At 40.5% G+C, this 19,025-nt stretch overlaps 1 protein-coding gene across 3 annotated transcripts in view; it reads left to right on the top strand.

Moving 5' to 3' along the window:
* The window catches only part of Cers6 (ceramide synthase 6), a 281,534-nt gene that overhangs the window by 73,510 nt on the left and 188,999 nt on the right, over nucleotides 1–19,025 (top strand). For all 3 annotated transcript variants that reach the window (XM_010606924.2, XM_010606923.2, XM_010606926.2), the window contains exon 2: nucleotides 13,580–13,685. In XM_010606924.2, coding sequence (XP_010605226.1) covers nucleotides 13,580–13,685 — 106 coding nt within the window. The remainder of the gene's footprint in view (nucleotides 1–13,579; nucleotides 13,686–19,025) is intronic.

Here is a 19,025-nt window from a genome sequence, read left to right as displayed (position 1 = left end):
TACCCCTTCGGTGAGTGGGAGTAGAAAGAAAGATGGACAAGTTGTTTTTAACGCACAGGACCCTGACCAGTTTGGGGGTTGTGCAGTATGGGCTGTTCTTCCACATGTCTAACGCAGCCCACCTGGGGTCCGCCATTTTATATCTGTGTTGACATTGTCCCAGGTTCCCAGAGATGAACAAAGTTGGATGGGGTGTGAGGATTTGGTTTAAAGTAGTCTGGGACCCCCACCATTGAGTCTCTTGGTGGTTGAAGACCTCTGACCCAGACATGCTAGGCTTTTTATGGAGATGTTGAATTGTTCTCTCCACTGAGCAGGACAGTTTTTTTTTCCAGCTACTGGGGTCTTGAGAAGCCAAATCCCAGTGTTAGAGTAGGGCTGTCCTGTTTTATTGTAAAGTTTGTGGGGATCTAGGCTCTTGGGACCATTGATCCTCCATGTTGATTCTTTCAGCAAGAAGAGGTCTTGACAATCTGGGCTGAGACAAGTTTTTTGTTGTGGTGGAGATGGGATGAGGGCTACTCTTTATTTTTTATAGAAGGAATGAGAGACCCGATGAGATGTGGCTGTATGGGTGGTGGTGACTATTTTAAAGTACAACTATAATGGTACCTAAGATTCTAATGATATAATTGACAATGTGAAATAGGAAGAAAAGGTGTAGGGGAAATGGGAAGGGTAGGGGAAAGGTAATAAGGGAAAAGGAGAAAAAAGAGAAAATGAGAAAATGGAAAGATGGAAATAAAGTATTTTCAAATAGGGAAGGGAGGAGGGGGTGAAGGGAGGGCAGGGATAAGGGGGAAAAATGAGAACCAAGACCTGTTATGTAAAGATACAAGATCCCAATGATGATTGTAACTGTACTGTATACCTAAAATGTACCAATAAAGTCAATGAGAAAAAAAAAGTACAATGGGGTGACCTAGGGGTCTGCTTTCTGGCAGCCCCTTTTTAAAAAGATTTAGGGTGTTCTGGGTAAAGGGTGGTGAAATTAACAGGACTACAAACTTTCAGGTGGTGGTCTGGGGTAGCTGCTCCCTTTTAAAGGAGGGCTGTGCTTTCTTATTATGTGAGCAGTCTCTTTGGACTTTTCTTTGTCCTGAGAAGTGAATGTAGTAAAGTCTAACTTTAAAAACTTAAAAACAAAACCAAAAGAAAAAAAAAAACTTTAAAAACCTGGCCTGACCTCGTTATGTGAATACATGGGTCACATGATGGTGGAGCTCAAGTCTACCAGTGGAGCCCTTAGGAAAAACAGCCAATACCAGCAAAACACCCTACCCACAAGAGAAAGGTAAGGGCTAGCAGGCACCTTCTGCCACATTCAGTTGGCCATGGTGGTCTCAGCAAGGGCTATGGCAAAAATCAGGACTAGAGACCTGCATATAGTTAAGAACAAGGAAGGTCAAGGCATAACAGATTAGCCAACAGGGAAAGGGGGTGTAGTCTGTTTGTGCTGCCAGTTGGTGGCATCTTTAGGCTTCTGCCATCAGACTACTCAGCCTCCAGAGTGACAAGAACAGGGCTATGGTCCCCTGATGGTGTCTCTGAGGTCATGACCAGCTTTTTTTGTATTGTCAGCTTATGTAGCAAGCACTCTCAGTCTTGAGAAACTGGCTTTACTCTGCTGTGGTGAAGCTAGGGGACTGTCTCAGCCACTTTTACTGTAGTGGGGTGGATAGTATAACAGCGAATGGGCCCCTCCAGGGAGGTTTTAGAAGCTGGACATTTTATTTCTCTATCCACATAGCATCTCTTGGCTTAAAAGGCTGAGCACTTGTGGTCAGACTCAGGCAATCGGTTGTTTCTTAACCTATTTATATACAGTGGCTAAGGTTGAGTCTGACACCTGCATTCATTGTCTCAGTGTGAGATTTCTAAGCTCTTTTATGTCCCCTCTTATGTCCTTAGTAGGAGGGGGGGTCCCTCATAGAGAATTTCACAGGGGAAAACCCTCTGTTTAGTGGGACCAGTAGACCTAATCTTTAGCAGGGCTAATTGCCAAGAGTTGCTGTCAGTGTGGGTGAGTTTCTTGACACAGTTTGCTCAGCTGTAGCTTTCGAGTCTGGTTCACTTGTTCTGTTTCTTTTGAGCTCTGAGAACAGTATGCCACATGTAGTTTCCTGGTAATCTTTAGTCTTTTGCCACCAGCTGTACCACCTCCATGTTGAATGATGGCTTGTGTCTGATTTTATGGAAATGGGGATTCCAAAGTGGGGAATGATTTTCTTCAAAAGGAATAAGGGCCACCTCAGATGCCTTTTTCTTGTGGGAAGAAGGCTTCTTCCTATCCTCAGAAGGTGCACACAAAGATTAACAAGTACTTGTAGCTGCCAGTCCAGGGGTGTTCAGTGACATCTAAACCACATTTTCAAATGGGGCTCCCCCGACTCTCTGCATCCCAGGAGTGGCCTTGGGTCTTTGATGTGGGTTATTGTGGACACGTGTCTTACATTGCTCACACAACACTCGAGCTATGCTGGAGAACCGTGGGAAGTAGAAATGTTGACCTGTGGCAGTCTCAAGAGCTATCTGGCTCATACAGAGTTCGTGGTGAAACTTTTTGATAAAAGCTGGAGCCAAGGCTTCGGGGATTGCTCTTCAACTTTTAAAAAAAATTTACCATTTACGTAGGAGGTAGCTTTTATTTTCAGTCTTGAACCAGGTACTCTCATGTTGTGAGTAATTGGGGTCCCATTTTGCCACTGGACTACAGAATGGTGTGGTGGCCATTGCTGTTGATTCTATTATTTTCCTGAAAGCCATGAGCTTTGCTTTAGGGTCTGCCTTACGGTTTCCTGAAGCAGTCAGGGATCTGTCCTTTGATGTCTTGGACAATGCTTGACTGTCACTCTTTTAGGGGCCCACACAGTGTCTCAGAGTTAAAGGATTTTTTTAAAAACCATATTTGTCTTTTTTTTCTTGAGTATGTTAGGTCCTTTAAAAATATGAGGCCCCATGTACATAGAGTGCAGTGTGAAGGCACACTTAGAGCCTGCATATATAATAACAGGTATTCTTGCCCCCAGTTGGAGGGTTCAGGTTAGCACTATGAGCTCTGCCTTTTATGCTGAGGTCCCCTTTGGCAGGGGTTTAGCCAAGTGACAGAATTCAGGGTCACCATGGAATACCCTGCCAGGCATTCCCTCTTTTACAGAACTGCTACTGTCAGTGAAATACTTAGCACCCAGGGGCTGGTCTCTTAGGTCTGGCTAGAGAGCATCTCATCCATGACTTAAATGTGGTCATAATGTGGCTGGCCTGGCCTGACAGGAGAAGCAGGGGTGCTGGGTTCAGGGTCCACACTGTTTTTAGGTGAATGCGTGGGTTCTCACATAACATCTATCTGATCATCCCGGCATTAGTTAGCCAACATTATCCTTTGTACTCAGAACTGAATGTGGCACTGACTGTTTTTTATGTTTTTCCACTAAGTCTATTGGTACATTTTAGGTATATAATACAGTTATATTCATCATTACGATCTTGTACCTTTACTTGATATATCTTGGTTCTTACCTTTTCCCCATTTCTTTGCCCTCCCTGCACCACCCTCCAGTCTTCCCTATTTACAAAGACTTTGTTTCCATGTTTTTCCATTTCTCATATTTTTTCTTTTCCCTTCTTTCCTTTCCCCTCCCCCTCCCAGTTCCCTACTCCTTTAGACATTTTCTTCCTGTTTCACAATACCAGGAAGATCCTTATTTACATGTTTAGTTTTTCACACCAGAGAAACTATTTGGTATTTGCACACGTGTATAATTTTTATTTCACTTAAGAATATGGCCTTAATGTGTGTCTACTTAGCTATAAATGTCTCTAGTTTCTCATTTGTTGTGGCTGAGTAGTACTCCATACGACTTAATTTTTGTCCCATAGTCAGTTTGTCAGCCTCTGCCACCAAGAAGGCTGTGGCTACTGGTGCTCACAAAGAGGGCATCCAGCCCTGCACAGCGGAGTTGAGTTCCTTGGAGAGGTATGCCACTGGTTGATGCCATGACCCTAACTTCTGAGTTAAAATTCACACCATTGTGCCAGTATACTTGTAGACATACAAGAGTAAGGACTTAGTCATGTCTGGAAGTCCTGGGCCCAGTGTGTTAGTGAGGGCCTGTTTGATCTCTTTCAAGGCTTTTTGCTATACTTGCTCTCATAGCCATTGTACTTGTTCCCCTCTATTGTAGCATTATAAAGGGGTTTTGCCAGACTGAGAAGTGAAGTGTCCAGATTCTACAGAAATCTGGGACATTGAAGAAGTGCCAGAGCTGGCACTGGGTTGCTGGGACTGAGATTGAGCAAATTGCTTGCTTTCTCTTAAATCTAGGTGAGTTAGGACCTCTCTCATGAGGAGATTGAATAACATTTTTTGGGGGGGGGCATCTAGAAGAAACCATTTTTTGAGCATCAGTTTGTGCCCCTAACTGTTGTAAACTGTTTTTTTTTTTTTTTACTCTTTTGGTCTTAGATTGTTAAAATTTTAAACTTGAATGGCTGCCAGCAGACATTCAAAACTTGAATCAGCACTCTTATCAACAGAATGCAGACAGAAGAGCAAGTTAACCTTGTAATTGTAGTTTAAGAATTGCTAATCCATAAGAAATGTTTTAAGTATATTAATTAAACAAAAATAAAAATACCTACTTAAATTGGAAGCCAAAGGTAAATCTATCCATTAGCTAAGATTTGTAACCCAGTTCCTCACTTGCACAGGGGAACTTCTCTCAAGGGAAAGAGGGATTGGGCTTCTGCTTTAATTTTTGGGGAAACAAGATTTTCAACTTCTTCTTGGCTCTATAAAATTTTCTCTTGAACTAAGGATAAAGTCAGTTTTCCTCCCCTTGTGTGGCTGTGGCTGCTACACCCGTCCATGACTTACTTGGCCTCTGCTGCTGGCGTCAGCTCCTGTTGTGGCATAGCCACCGGTCCGGAGCCCTGGGGATTGCAGACTGAGGCAGGGACTCCAGAGGGTCCCATGTGGAGGAGAGACTAGAGATGAATCTTTTTGTTTCCCATTAAATACCAGAATTTTAGGAGAAAGAAGACAGTTTGGTCTTTGTCGCCAACAAAGGGCATAATCTGTCTCTTGTTAAGACCCTGGTCTTTATTATTAACAAATGTCATCAACAGTTGATGTATCTGTTCTTCATCTGATCTGAACTTTGGCCAGAAGATGGATGGGGTGAGAATGAGTGTTTGTGGCCAAGTGAAGCAGCAATACTTTGTCATCTAAGCTTTTTTGGTTTGGTTTTTTTGTCTGTGAGTTGTTGTCCTAAGTCTTTAACATCAATCCAAGGGGGCTCCCAGGGGATATTTTATTCCATAAGCTCCTTGATTTCCTAACCTGTCCTAATAAGGCATATTTATTTCCCATTCTGTTTGCCCCCAAACCCAAGGCTCAATCTCTGATGTACCCTGAGATATCTTGCCTTTGGTTACTTTGGATTTCACCAGAAATTATCTGTCTCAATCTCACCCAATTCACTGTTCTTACCTGGGACTGTTCTCACCTGAGACCTTCTTGATTTCACCCAAGATCATCCTGACCTCACCTGAGGTTGTCCTGGGACAGGGACAGAATAGCTTGACTACTAAAGCAATAATCAGTCACCCCTGCAACTTTTCTTACCTTGGTTCATGCACGAAGTTGTCTGATCACTGTCGTCCTCTTTGCTTCTCTTTAGATCCTTTGATCAGGTTGGAGATTTTCTGCTGTTTGTCTCATTCACACACAGTCACACAACGACTCCAACTCACTGCCCAGTGCCCAGTGCCTTGGAGTTGTGGTTTCATTCCTTTGGAACTACTTGTAAAACTCTGGGAGGTGATCAGGCTCCCTTTCTGCCTCTTAGGGGCAGGTCCGTCCAAACGAACCAGGCTCTTAGCAGTCTGATGGGTGGCACTCCTTGAACTGGTTCCATGGCCTCACTGGGTTCCCTTGTGCATCCCCAACTTCACCCTGGCGTGCCAGGAGGGACCAGCCAATCCACCGGCACCAGGTGAGATTGCTTCTCCCAGAACTCTGAGGTTTATACTCTTGCAACAAAGGGGAAGGAAACACACCGTCTCCAAATCCTGGATGAGTCCCCAGGAAACGTAGCAGCATTCTCACAAAGAGAGATGAGACATCGAGACTTTTTCTTTCCAGGAAGCAGCTTTATTTGTGCCAGCACTGACTGTGGATTCACATCTAAAGACCTAGCCTTGACATAGTGGGGTTTTACCTTTTAGATAATTGGTGTTTTGTTTATCTCTTTTATATGCTAATATATAGCCCGATTGAGGACAGTTGTTACAGAGCCATGCCAGAACTACTCATGCACACACAGGAGTTGACTGTGCCACTTGCCTTCTGAGAAGATCCTCACCACATTCCTTTGGGAAGGGCCCTACAACAGAGGAACCATGTTTCCTAGATAGCATTCAGATAAATACTTGTTTCCTATGCTTTTTGCTGTTTCACACAGAATTGCAATAAACTTTCTTTTTAAAATGGCAGTATCTGTAGGGTAAGTTTATATAGTAGGATATATACTTAGTAATGCCTACAATTTAAGCTTAGGCATTTTAACAATTTTCTAAATATCGACAAGTTGCATTTTAAATTTTGTATGAGTTTAGATGCTCACTAACAGTTTACCACAGTAACTAACTCTTCTCATTTTTACCAGTCATGAAACTTATTAAAATGTGATTCTTTTGTAGAGTGCAAGTGAAAATAATTTATTTTATAGCATTTTTAATTGAGGATAAACAGTTTTTTTTTTCCATACATGTATTGGCTCTTTGTACTTATTTCTGTGAATCACTCATTTATGTTCTATGGAAAATTCAAATTAAACTACATGAACAGTTTATTTTTGTGCCACTAAATCTTTCTTAGCTATATATCACATTGTTAGACCCAACCTGCTGGTGTGAAATGGTGCAATAACATTTTCCTTATGGGATTGAATATCTTGTATGTTTACTGCTTTTTGTTTTCTCTTCTGTGAATTGCCTATTTTAGCATCTTTTGCTCATTTTCCTATTGACTATCAAAAATGTTAAAAATGTAAAAGTTCAGGTTGTAGAAGAATCCAGAGATTTTTCTCTGCAAAACTTTGTGGCTGAGTTCTTTGACACTCTTAAAATGTTAATTAACAAGGGTATTCTTAAATTCAGGTGACAATAATAAAGCATGAGGAAGAACATTAGCAATCCTGTGATGACAAGAATTAGTTCAGTGGACAGAGCACTGAGTTTAATCCTTCCAGGTTGTCTTTGTTCACATTCTCTATATCATTATAATATGCTGAGAGTTTAACCAGAGCTGCTGTGGTCAGAGAGGGCCTGGTGACTTTCCAAGTCTTCATAATATCAAGAAATAAGAACAATAATGTAAACAGTGAAATCATAAAGTATGGTATTTTATAAGGATATGTCATTTCCTGAGGGATATATTTCCAACAGGAAAGTAAATCAGTTCAGTAAACATGCATGGTGTGATGTGATGCAGTTTTGTTTAATCAAAGTATGGCCAACAAAGTATAACAAAATCTGATCAAATATAGAGAAAGGCAGAAAATATTAAAATGTTAATAATGGTTATCTTTGGCATTCTTGGCAATATTTAATATTACAAGTTCTTTTTATTGCTTTTACTCTTTGTACAGTTTACACTCCTTTGAAATCTATCTAAAATGAAGCTTTGGTAGACTTTTCATGGCTAATAGACATCATTTTAGAACATACATTGACTTAAAATTAACATTGTGTATGTTAATGTTCTTACCTTTTTTTGGTACCAGGGATTGAACTTGGGTCTTTGCACTTGTGAGGCAGGGTAGTGTAACCACTGAGCTAAATCCCCAGCAATATTCTTTTTAATAGCTATATAATATTCTGTGTTTAGGAGTCACTCTAGGGTTTATTTTTTTAATCTCTTCTTAATTTATATGTACTTCCCGAACCATCTATATATTGATGACCCCAAGTTTATGTCCCTCTTGATTGCCAGGCTGGTTACTTGACAGCTCCACCTGAGTCTGATAACCTAACATTCATAACCTCCAACTTATTGCACCACACACTGACCTTACAACCTTCATCCTGATCCCAAGTCTGACTACATCCTCCTAGGAGCTCAGGTGAAGTCCTGTTATCTTGCTTTCTTGGCTAATCCCTTGTTCAGTCTATCAGTGAATCCTGTGATCTCAGCCCTCGTGGTTGTTTCCAGATCTAACTGCTTCTTGCCACCTCTTTTGCTGCCTTTAGCTCTTGCCTGGACGGTTGTGGTACCTCCCCGTTGGCCTCACTGACCCCATCCTGGCTGTCCTTCAGTCTGTCTTCAACAGGAGAGCAAGTGATCTTGTCAAAACAAAAATCCAGTCATTTACATTTTCTCCTGAGAGTTACTTCAGTGGCTTCCCTACAAACCAAAGTCCTTACAAGGGCCTCAAGGAAGTCTCTCTGATGTGGCTGTTGGTGCCCTCTGACCTTGCCTTAATCTTCTTTTGTTTTCTCATTCTGGTCCAGCTACACTGGCACTCCTGAAATGTCTCCAGCACCTCAATCATAGTCTTTCTTCAGGCCCTAGTCCCAGGCTGCTTTTCCTTCCAGAATGTTCTTACACCACATATCACCTCATGTATTAATTTTCTTGCTTCTATCAGGGGGATTCTGCTGACTATTCTCACCAAGGCCATCCCTGACCAATCTGTTTCAAGTTGCAACTTCTCCCTACTCTTCTCTTACTTAGGAGTTTTATTTTTTTCTCTGTGACACTTTTCATTCTAGCAAAAAGTGCGTAGCACTTTATTATTTTTTAAATGTCCTCCTACCAGAACGTACACTCCCATAAAAACAGGGATTCTGTTCACTGCTGCATCGCTAACACTTAGAGCTCAGTGAGTCATCTGTTAGTGAATCATTAAGCTGGTGCAGGTGAGTATCTTTACATTTTGCCTTTTCTTGTTTGACAGGTTTCCTTTGATGAATACCTAAATGTAAGACTACTGAGCAAAAGTATATGGCCATATCACAAATAGTAATGCCATATCTTTAATTAGTTATCTTTTCTTATATTAGGGGGAGAATAAAATTTAGTTTTCACTTGTAGGTTATGTTAGGAGCAACTGGTTCTCAAGCCTATGTATGGTATTTAGCTTTAAATAACTAGCTTGAGCAGACACGAACTTCTTTGAGCTTTAGTTTATATTTCTGTAAAATGGGGCTAATACTACCTCTAGCTTTGTTGGTTTTAAAAATAAGAATAAAGCATTACAGAGCATTTGGCACACAGTAATTATACGTAAATATCAGTGTCCTGTCTTGGTCTTGGTGCCCCACTAAATATTTATTCTCTTGAAACAATGTTGTCTTAGATAAGATTTTCCAGTACAGATCTGCACAAATGCTTACTCACTGGGGCACGTGTGGAGATACAGCTTTAAATATGCACTTCTACATGGCTCATCTGCACTGTTCTTGCTAGCTTTACATTGTAATACTTGCTGTGATGGCAGCCATGGCACACGCAATGCCGGGTGCACATTGGCATCGGAGGAAGGGGCCAGCAGTCGGTAATGGATTGAATCAATCACCCCTCCCCAGTTCTGTCTTGAGATTTTACTTATAGATAGTTAGATTTCCTCCAGCACAGGGAGGAGTGGAACATAGGATATTTCCTATAACTAGATTTAGTAGTTTGATCTGTTATTCATGGGTTGTGATTAACTTTCAAAGACTCTGCAAGGTCTTCCGTATTTTCCAATACAGTATATTTGCCAATTCTGATGTCTCATTCTTTCCTGTGATATGTGTCCTTTCACCTCTCCATCCTAGTAAGGGTCTGGCAACCATAGATTCCCTGTTTCCCTTTCATTTTCATTCACCGAAGCATGATTTTGCTGAATATAGAATCTTGGGCTGACAGTTTGTTTTGTTCTTGTTTTTGGTTCTAGTAAAGATGTTACTTTGTGTCATTCAGCCTTCTTGATTTCTGGTGAGAAGAACATTGCACTTCAAATTTATTTTTTCCTGTATATAGCGTGTGTTTTTTCCTGGTGACTTTCATTATTTTTATCTTTAATCTGTCTAGGATTTTCTTCTTTGAACTTTTTTTGTAGTTCTTGAGTTCTTAGAGTTGGATGGTTTTGTCTTCTACCAGAGTTGGGGAATTGTAGATTGTTATTTCTTTTTAATAATTTATTTTTCTTCCCCAGGCTATTGCATTTTTTCTTAGTACCTCTTATTGTGAGACTTAAAAATCGTTCCATGGGTCATCCAAGTGTGTTTGTTTTTCCATTTTGTTCTCTTTCAGATTGTGTGGCTCAAATTCATTGAATTTTTTCTTCTGCATGGTTAGTCCCCAAATGGTGGGGCCATATTTTCCCTCCCTCTTCATCTGCTCTCTAGGTTGTATCCTGCTCAGAAAAGTGTTGTTTATTCTGTTAAGACCATTTGCTTTGACTGAAGTTGTAGCCTGTGGCTCCTGCAGCCAACAGTGACTTCAGTCTCCGATCACTTCTTTAACCTTAGCTGCATTCATTTCACTTTTTATGTTCATGGTTCAGAAGTTGGTTGGAATCATGCTTGGTTTATACAAGGAATTACGGTTTGCTTCTCTGGCTTTTTCCTGCTTTGGCTCTCTAGTTCTTTTTTGATTTCCTTAGGCTTCTTACCCTGGTTCCTACAACCAGAAAGAATGCTTTTCTATCATCTATCAGAATTATACCTGCTACCTGTGACTGTTTGAACTCAGAACAGAACTGCAAAACAAATATATAAATAAGCAGATAAGCAGACAGAGTGCTTTTTTTTTTTTTTTGCTGGTTACTTGTTCCACCTCTTGACTCCTTTCCAGAGTCTCTTAGCTTCTTTCCATTTCCAGAGCCCACAGGCAGTTTTTTCATTTTTTTGTTTGGAACTTATTGGTGTGTGTGTGTGTGTGTGTGTGTGTGTGTGTGTGTGATATTGTGCAAAGTTACAGATGAAAAGTCGATTTGTGAGGAACTCGTTCCTAACATCAGAAACAGAATCCCCTTCCAGTTGTTTTTCATGAGATCTTTATTGAGATAGGAGTAGATTCACAAAGCTGTAAGAGTGAATACAGTCAGATTGCAGATTCACTTTACCCAGCTACGTCTTTTTGCAAAACTGTAGTGTGATATCACAACCGGGATATTGACACTACTACGATTTACTGAGCATACTCGACTCCAGCTTTATTTGTATTCTTTTGTGTGTATGTGTTATCATATGGAGGTATTGTATCCAGCATCACCGTCATAACTATATTTGAAAAGTGTAGGAAATGCTGAGGTTGGGAAGAACAATTTTAGACCATTGAACCCAGAGCCTTCACACTGAGCTACATCCCTATCCCTTTTTCATTTTCAATTTTGTGAAAGGGCCTCCCTAAGATGCTAAATTGCCTGGGCTGGGCTTGAAATGTGATCCTCCAGCCTCACCCTCAGCTTCAGAGTGCAAGGAATGCAGGCATGGGTCGCCATACCTGGCTGAGAAGATAAAGACATATTTTTAATGGTTTAGAACAAAGACGCACACTTTGTAAATGTCTTTAAAAAGTAATCCCCTCTTTCAGATTGTACATTTTTTTTTTTTTTTTTTGGAACCCATTTTTGGAACCCAGCATTAAACTCAGGATCTTGTACTTGCGAGGCAGGCACAGATTGACTGCAAAGATGACTCTTGTGTTGTGCAGAGATGTTTTGTTCTTCTTTAAAGTACAAATATATGTTGTTCAGTAGAGTTGAGAAGTAGGATTGTTTTAATATTTTCTCTGATTTTTAACAAAGACCAAGATTTTTCAAAGCTTACATCCTTATTATATTTACTTTCAAATATAGTACATGAAAGTACTTTATAGGTGTTTGATCTTTTGCTGCCTTTGATTAAAAAAAAAAGTAATTAGGTGAGCAGTCCTTGGTACAGGTAATCATCAAAGCTCAAAAGAAAATACTTTCTTTCAACTGTACAAATTTCTAGGTGTTCTAGCCCATCGTCCATGTTGCTCTTTCTCCGTCTCTATCTGTATCTCCCCAATCACAGTGCAAGACAGCTTTTGTGAATTTATTTCGTCAGAGACAATTTTTTTAAAAAAATCCCACTTTTCTATAATGTACTATGACGGAAGGTGATAAAATTGTCTAGTTGTGAAATGGGTTTTATTTGGAATCTAATATTCTCTTGGAAAACAAAATGCCCTGGTAGAGATTATTCACAAATTCTTTGGAGAATAAATACAAATAAAATTTCTGTATTTTCATATGACCAGGGAAGAATTATTGCTCTTTTTTCTTCTCTTATCGAGGATTTGAGATTAACTCTTTCTGCCTGTCATATGCAATTGTCTAAATCTTAGAAGTTGAGTATTTGGCTCCCTGCTCCGGATAAGTTGAAAAGAAGCTACCTAATGGGGGGTTGGCGGAGCCTGCTCATTGGGGTGGGGGGCAGTGTCGACGTCATAAGGACCGGGAATTAGAGAAATGGCTTCTGGTATTGGAATGGTCAGTCTCCTTCCCTGAGTGGATGTGATGCACAGCCTCACTTGGAAGAGACAGTATTTACCATTGTATTTCAGCTGATCTGTTCACTCGTCCCTCTGTCAGGTATTTGTTGACTGCCTAGTGTTTCATGCAGGTCCACACTGTGACACAGTGAATTCTCGCAAAGGATTCAAGGACTTCAACCTTTAGATTGAGTTAATTTCCCTTAAACCCCTCCGGCATTCGTCACATACACGTCTTTCCCTCAAAGCCTTTTAATTTCAGTCTCAGCCTGTCTAGTAAATGAGAATGAGGTGCTGATTATATTAACCTTCCTGGGGGAAAAATGTGTCCTCCTCTGCTTGGGGTTTCACAGAGGAAATGTTTAGAGTCTTCACTATTTAGAAGAAAGAGGACCATGTTCTGGACTAGCAGTGTGTTATAGGGGCGATGATGATAGAACCCTAAAGAGAACTTGTGTACAGTATGTTGGAAGTAATGGGAATGGAGAAAATAAGGAAGGCTGGGGAGAAACCAACTGGTAAGAGGAGAACAAAAAATTGAAAGAGTTGACTTTGACCTTTACACCAAATTAATCTTTTACTTTATTTTTCATTTTTTGCTATCCATCATGTCTTTTTACACCCTTTGTTATACCTTATGATGAAGAGGCAAATAAACAGAAAACAGGAAATTTCATCAAAGAAACAAATTCTGAACTCTGGTTTGGACATTGCCCATTAAATTCCATGTCATTCGCCAGAATAGCCCCAGCCGCTGCTCCATGTTTTTGTTCATAGTGAAGGCCCAGAATCATACAAGATGTTTTTCATCTGTTAATTTTCATTATACCCTGATGATCAAGGGATTTAAATATTGAAAAGGATTTTTTTTTTAACATCACTGCTCGGGAACTAAAGGAAGAAAAACAGTTCAGGCTACTTTGTAGTGACTCATGTCACTGTTGATATTGTACACTCATAAAATCCTACCAGCATTTTATTAAGGTAATTGACTAATGTATAACTGGTGGTATTAAGAACAACTACAGAAAAATAACTTCTGTCTCTTTTCTCTTTCCCTTTTTTTAGGTTTATAGCCAAACCATGTGCCATAGCCCTCAACATTCAGGCCAGTGGCCCACAGATTGCCCCACCAAATGCCATTCTGGAAAAGGTTTTCACTGCAATCACAAAGGTAAGAGTGTCCTTCCCTAGGAGAAATGAATTGTCCGTATCACCAGTATTCTCTACCTGTGGTCATTCATTTCTTCTCTCCTGGGTTAGGAGAACCAACGTTTTGCCCCTCCTCATGCCGGAAAGTGGTATTTGAGTATTGTGATTAGACCTAGGCAGTGGATACTGAATAAAGATGGGCTTGTTTCAGACCTGCAGGTTTACTCTTGCATTGATTTTAGAAGCTTGTCTGTGAAAAAGTCATGGTTAGACAGTGGTTACGCTAATTGAGTGCCACTGTATTTTCAGGTGACCCAAAGTGATACAGGTAAGTCCTGGGTAGGACTTTTGGAGGTGACTGTGAAGAATGAAGAGATATGATTTATGTGACCTGTTTGCTTATAGCATTGTGCATTCTAGGAATTGGGATAAAGAGGCAAATGTAAAGAACAATGGAAAGATCATTGAAAAAGAAGAGTTGAATATAAGGAATGAAGAATTCAGGCCAAGAAAGTTAAAAGTGAAGGGATAGCTTCCCCGTGTTGAATAAAAGAGATACTCAGTGTGGTGGGAGTTGAAGTCCACACTATGAGTGGGAGGAGGGGTGGGGAGGAAAGCCCGCCTCCTTGCCCTCCTCCTCACCCTAAGCAGGTGCCGTATCGCCTTAGGAACGGAAGGAGAGGAGGAAGTGAGAAGTCGGGAGCCCTGGATCCCAGGCCACATGAAGCAGTCAGAGCGACTGTGGCTCTCACTCTCACTCTTACAGATCTCATGTGGATCTTATCTTAGTCCTCGCTGGACAAGTGTGGCATTTTCTGAGAAGTATCTTGTGTTTATATATTTAATGCTGCATTTGCCCTTTTATTTTTCTGGAAGCATCACCCTGGCTTCTGAGATATGATTTAACAATGTTAAGCAAATTCTGTTGTCTTTGGATATTTGTGATGCTAGCCATTAGTACTGTGACAACTATGAATTCAGCTACTATTTTATTGTCTTTATTTTATTGTGTGATTTTATTGTCTTTATGTTGGCCAAATTCCGTAAGGTTGTCCTTCCTTTTTAAAAAGATGCTATTTTTTTACTGGAAAAGTACAAGAAAGTACCCATTATGTTTTTTTACGTCTTTTCAAGGAAGAGGAGAAGAATGAATGGAATTTTAGGAAAAGCTCTTTTGGCATTTCCTGGGATGGTTTGAGGATCCAACCCAAAGGAACACATATCCCATGGTATTAAAAAAAAAATCAGGAATAAAACCTCCACATTTTCACTATTGTACCAATTTATTACAGTAAAATACTTTCTTTCCTCTCATAAAAGCAGATGTATAGGGAATTTTCAGAGGCTTTTTTGTTTGTTTCGTTTTATTCCTTTTGGTATTGGGAATTGAACCCAAGGCTTGTGTATGTTAAGGATATGCTCTATAAGGTTCATTTTTTAATGTGATGACAATATACTTGTATTTTCTTTTAATGAATTAAGCACACATTATTCTAAATGACTAAGAAAATGAATTTTATGTCTCTCTTTAAAAACCCCAAAGTGGACATTGTATTTTCCCTGCCTAATATTTATCACAAGTTTCTAGGGAAATTTCCCCTAAAAAGGTAATTAAAAGGTTTTGCAGCCAGAGCAACTGCTCCAGCGATTATTTGCTTCTAGCTAATTTTAATAATCAGAGTCTTTTAGTTTCCAAGGTGATTCCTTTGGAATTTTTCACATGATTAAAACAGAAACCTCGTGTTTTAAATATAAATGCAGCAAAAGTCAGAGTTGTTTTTCCTCATATTCTTTGTAGTTCTCCATTCTTCTTGGTGATGTAAAATGTGACAGGTTGGTTCAGTGGAATAGGAAGGGCAGGACTTGGGGAGCTCAGATATGTCTGTGGGTATTTGGGTGACAGTCCAGTATCCGGCCTTGGCCGCAGTTCCAAGTTGCCCTTCGAGTAAAGGCGTGGTTATCTCCTCCAACTGTGTAGGGCTCTGCCTTCAAAAACCCTTAAATCTAATATATACAGGAAGGGCCACATAGTTTGTGGGGCCTCGTGCAGAATTAAAATTGTATGAGCTCTTGTTCAGACACACAAAAGCTTCTCCCTTCTTAGCACACTCGGTGTTGCTGTTTGCTGAGTTACTCACAGAGCAGGGCAGCCTCTCACAGCTGCTGAGGCCCCGCCCTGTGACTGGGGCCTGGCCAGGAGAGCAGAGATGTCGATGCAGCCTGTCCCCGTCCACAGCCCGCTGTCCTGACCCATAGTGGGTGAGTGACCGCCACGGGCATTGTGCCCTCTGTGTCCAGATCGGGGTGTGACGTTAGTAATAAATTTAAAAGCCTTTATATTCTTGGCAGAATCAACTCCCCAACCCCCGTCACTCTCCCTTCCTCCCTTTCTTTATGCTGGTTGGACCCAGGGCCATATGCACTCTAAGCTGCATTCCTCCATGGAACTCCACTCCCAGCCCTGTATTCTTTTGAGATATCACCAGTTTGTCTGTAGTCTCTCTTGCCTTTCTGCCCTAAATCTAGAGTCTTACAGACATTTTAGAAAGCCTCCCTCTAACAGAAAAGAATTAGAGGCTTTGATGTTTGAGTCATTTGAACCTGGGTTTGTATCAGGTATCTGCTCTCCTCCTCCTCAGTGTTGGGGCCTTCGGCAGTCTCTTAGCCTCTCTAGGCTGCAGAGAGGCTCTAGCCACAGGTCGCTGCATCGTATTTCCAGGGATTATGGTGCTGTAGCCTTCGGATGACACTAAAGATCCATGACTGTGGGTTGTCAGACCCATTCAAATGGACAGAATGGCTGTTTGTCTTTAGTGACTATTTTTTAGTGTATGTCTTTTATATCCAGAATTATCAAGGTATATACACTTTCTGGCATTTGAGATTCTCTCCCCATATTATTTGTGTATATCTGTGACATCAATTACCCCACTTATTGAAGTTATTTCTAAAGCTGTGGGGGTAAGAATATATATTGGCTCACACCGGGCGTTCTGACACGTGCTTGTAGTCCAGCACTCAGAAAGCTGAGGCAGGAGGATCACTTCACGTTTGAGGCCATCTGAGGCTACATAGTGAATTCAAGGCCAGCCTGAATTTATGTTGGCTTAAATTTATTTTTATTTATTTATTTATTTATTTTATGTTAGCTTAAGTTTCGAGGGAGATGTATCCTGTTTCAAAAAACAAAACAAACAAACAAAAAATATAGATAAGAGTGCTAAAGCCAAGTTTCATGATCCAGGGAAATCATACACATTAGACTATATTTAAAAGTTGTGGGCAGATTTCCCCCAATTTTTTTCTTCCCTCCTTCTCTTCTTTTTGGAGGAGACTATCAAATCATTAATTTTAGCTGACTAAGAGATCACTGGGAAGGCTCATGAGTTTTGAATACACTTACACTGTAAAACTAAAAAAGAAAGAAAATTAGGATTGATAACAGAACAAAAGTTAACATCATATATTACCACAAAGTGGAAATGATACAGCTAACCAAGGGAAGAGGGAATGAAGACGGGTAGTAGGGCAATTCACTGACTGCATAATCTCTGAGGGTGGGAGTCAGTCAGATTATCAGTGAAGCTAGCAAATCAGTTAGAGGTACAAGCATATTTGCCAATATAAGATTAAACTCTAAGAAAGACAATATTATTGGCTAGTACTGGTTGGCAAAAGAGGGAGAAGGGAAGGCAAAATGGTGCTATTTGTAAATGCTGCTCCTCTAGTGTTTTTAAAGATGGAAAACAGTGCTTGCTTTGGCAGCACATATACTAAAACATTAAAGATGGAAAACATAGAAGAGAATTATAATAATATGGGTAAACACCCAAACAGAAATTATACATGAAAGGAAAGAAAATAAAATAAACCCTCATTCTTTTTGGTACTGGGGATCTAACTCTGGACCTTGTGCTTGCAAGGCAGGTGGCGGAACCACTGAGCTAAATCCCCAGTCCACCCTAAAATATTTTTTAAAAATCATCAAAACAGGAAGTAGAACATAATTAAAGTAGCAAAATATTTTTAAAAATCCCGATTGATCATATTTGTACCTACACATGGGTTTAATTCATCCAATAAAAAGTAATTCAGGGTTGTTATTCTTACCAGTTGAAATGTGCTCTGATCCCCAATTTATGCATCAGAATTCTATTTTCCTGAGCCTCAGAGTGTGCTCTCCTTTGGAGGAAAGTGTACCAAAGTAATTGAGGTAAAGTCAGGTAAGTAGAGTAGGTCTTAATCCGATATGTCTGATTATATAAAGGGAACATTTGAACACAGACACAGACATGGGGGAGATGATGTGGAGTAACAGTGTGATGGTTAAACTTGTCAACTTGATTGGTTTGGGAGTTGCTCAGGGGATCAGTAAAGCATATTTCAGGTGGGCCTGGGAGGTCATGGAGTATGGTTTGGATACTGTCTTAGTACTTTCTCATCTCTGGGACACAATACCTGACATCTACCACTTAAAAGGAGGAGGAATTTATGTTGGTTTATGGTTACAGTCTGTAGTCAGCTTCTCCAGGGCAAAATGGCATGGCAGAGGGACTGGTGGGCGGGGGAGCTACTCACATCATGGCACGCAGGTAGCAGAGAGAGAGATGAAAAGATGGGAAGGGAGTTATATCGTCAGGGCCACCTCCCTCCTCACCACCCAGTGACCTGACTCTTCCAACCAGATCATGCCTCCTAACAGCAAGTCAGCCATACACCCCAAGATTTAGTCACCTTTCAAAGCCCTATGTATGAGCACATGAAGGGTTAGTTTAGATCCAAACCATAACATATACTGTTTCTATTCTCTGGCCTTTTCCTTGCTGGCACTGTTTCCCTGCTCTGCTTATAAGTAGCCAAGGACTAAGTGGCTTTGTTATGCCACACCATTCCACCGTGATATTTCTGCCTTGGAGCCAGCTGACCATGGACTGAATCCACTCAAACCTTGAGTCTTGATAAGCCTTTCCTCCTTTAAACTGCTGGTGTCGGGTGGGAAAGCTAACCAATGCAGTTGGCCATCTGTATGCCAAAGACAGAGACCTGGAGCACATACTTCCCTCACAGTCCTCAGAAGGTACAAACCCAACAGACACCTTGGTCTGGGACTTCTAGCCACTCAGTTTGTGCAGTCCTGGCCAACTAATACAGTCACATGCAAGTTAAATAAGATGCCTTCAGACAAATTTAAAAAGATGAAAAGAAGAACAAAGTGAAGGTATCCAGACAAGTGTACTTAACAAAGAAAGGTTTGTTAAAGCATTAAATAAAATAAAGAATAGGTAGTATTGCCAGAAGATATAATTTATAGTGAAAATAAAAATGACTGAATATATATATATATATATATATATATACATTA

This window comes from Fukomys damarensis, unplaced genomic scaffold (assembly GCF_012274545.1).
Source record: "Fukomys damarensis isolate Sample0158 unplaced genomic scaffold, DMR_v1.0_HiC HiC_scaffold_26, whole genome shotgun sequence".
NCBI lineage: Eukaryota > Metazoa > Chordata > Mammalia > Rodentia > Bathyergidae > Fukomys > Fukomys damarensis.
The sequence above is the reverse complement of the archived record's forward strand: the minus strand, read 5'-3'. Positions and strand labels throughout refer to the sequence as shown.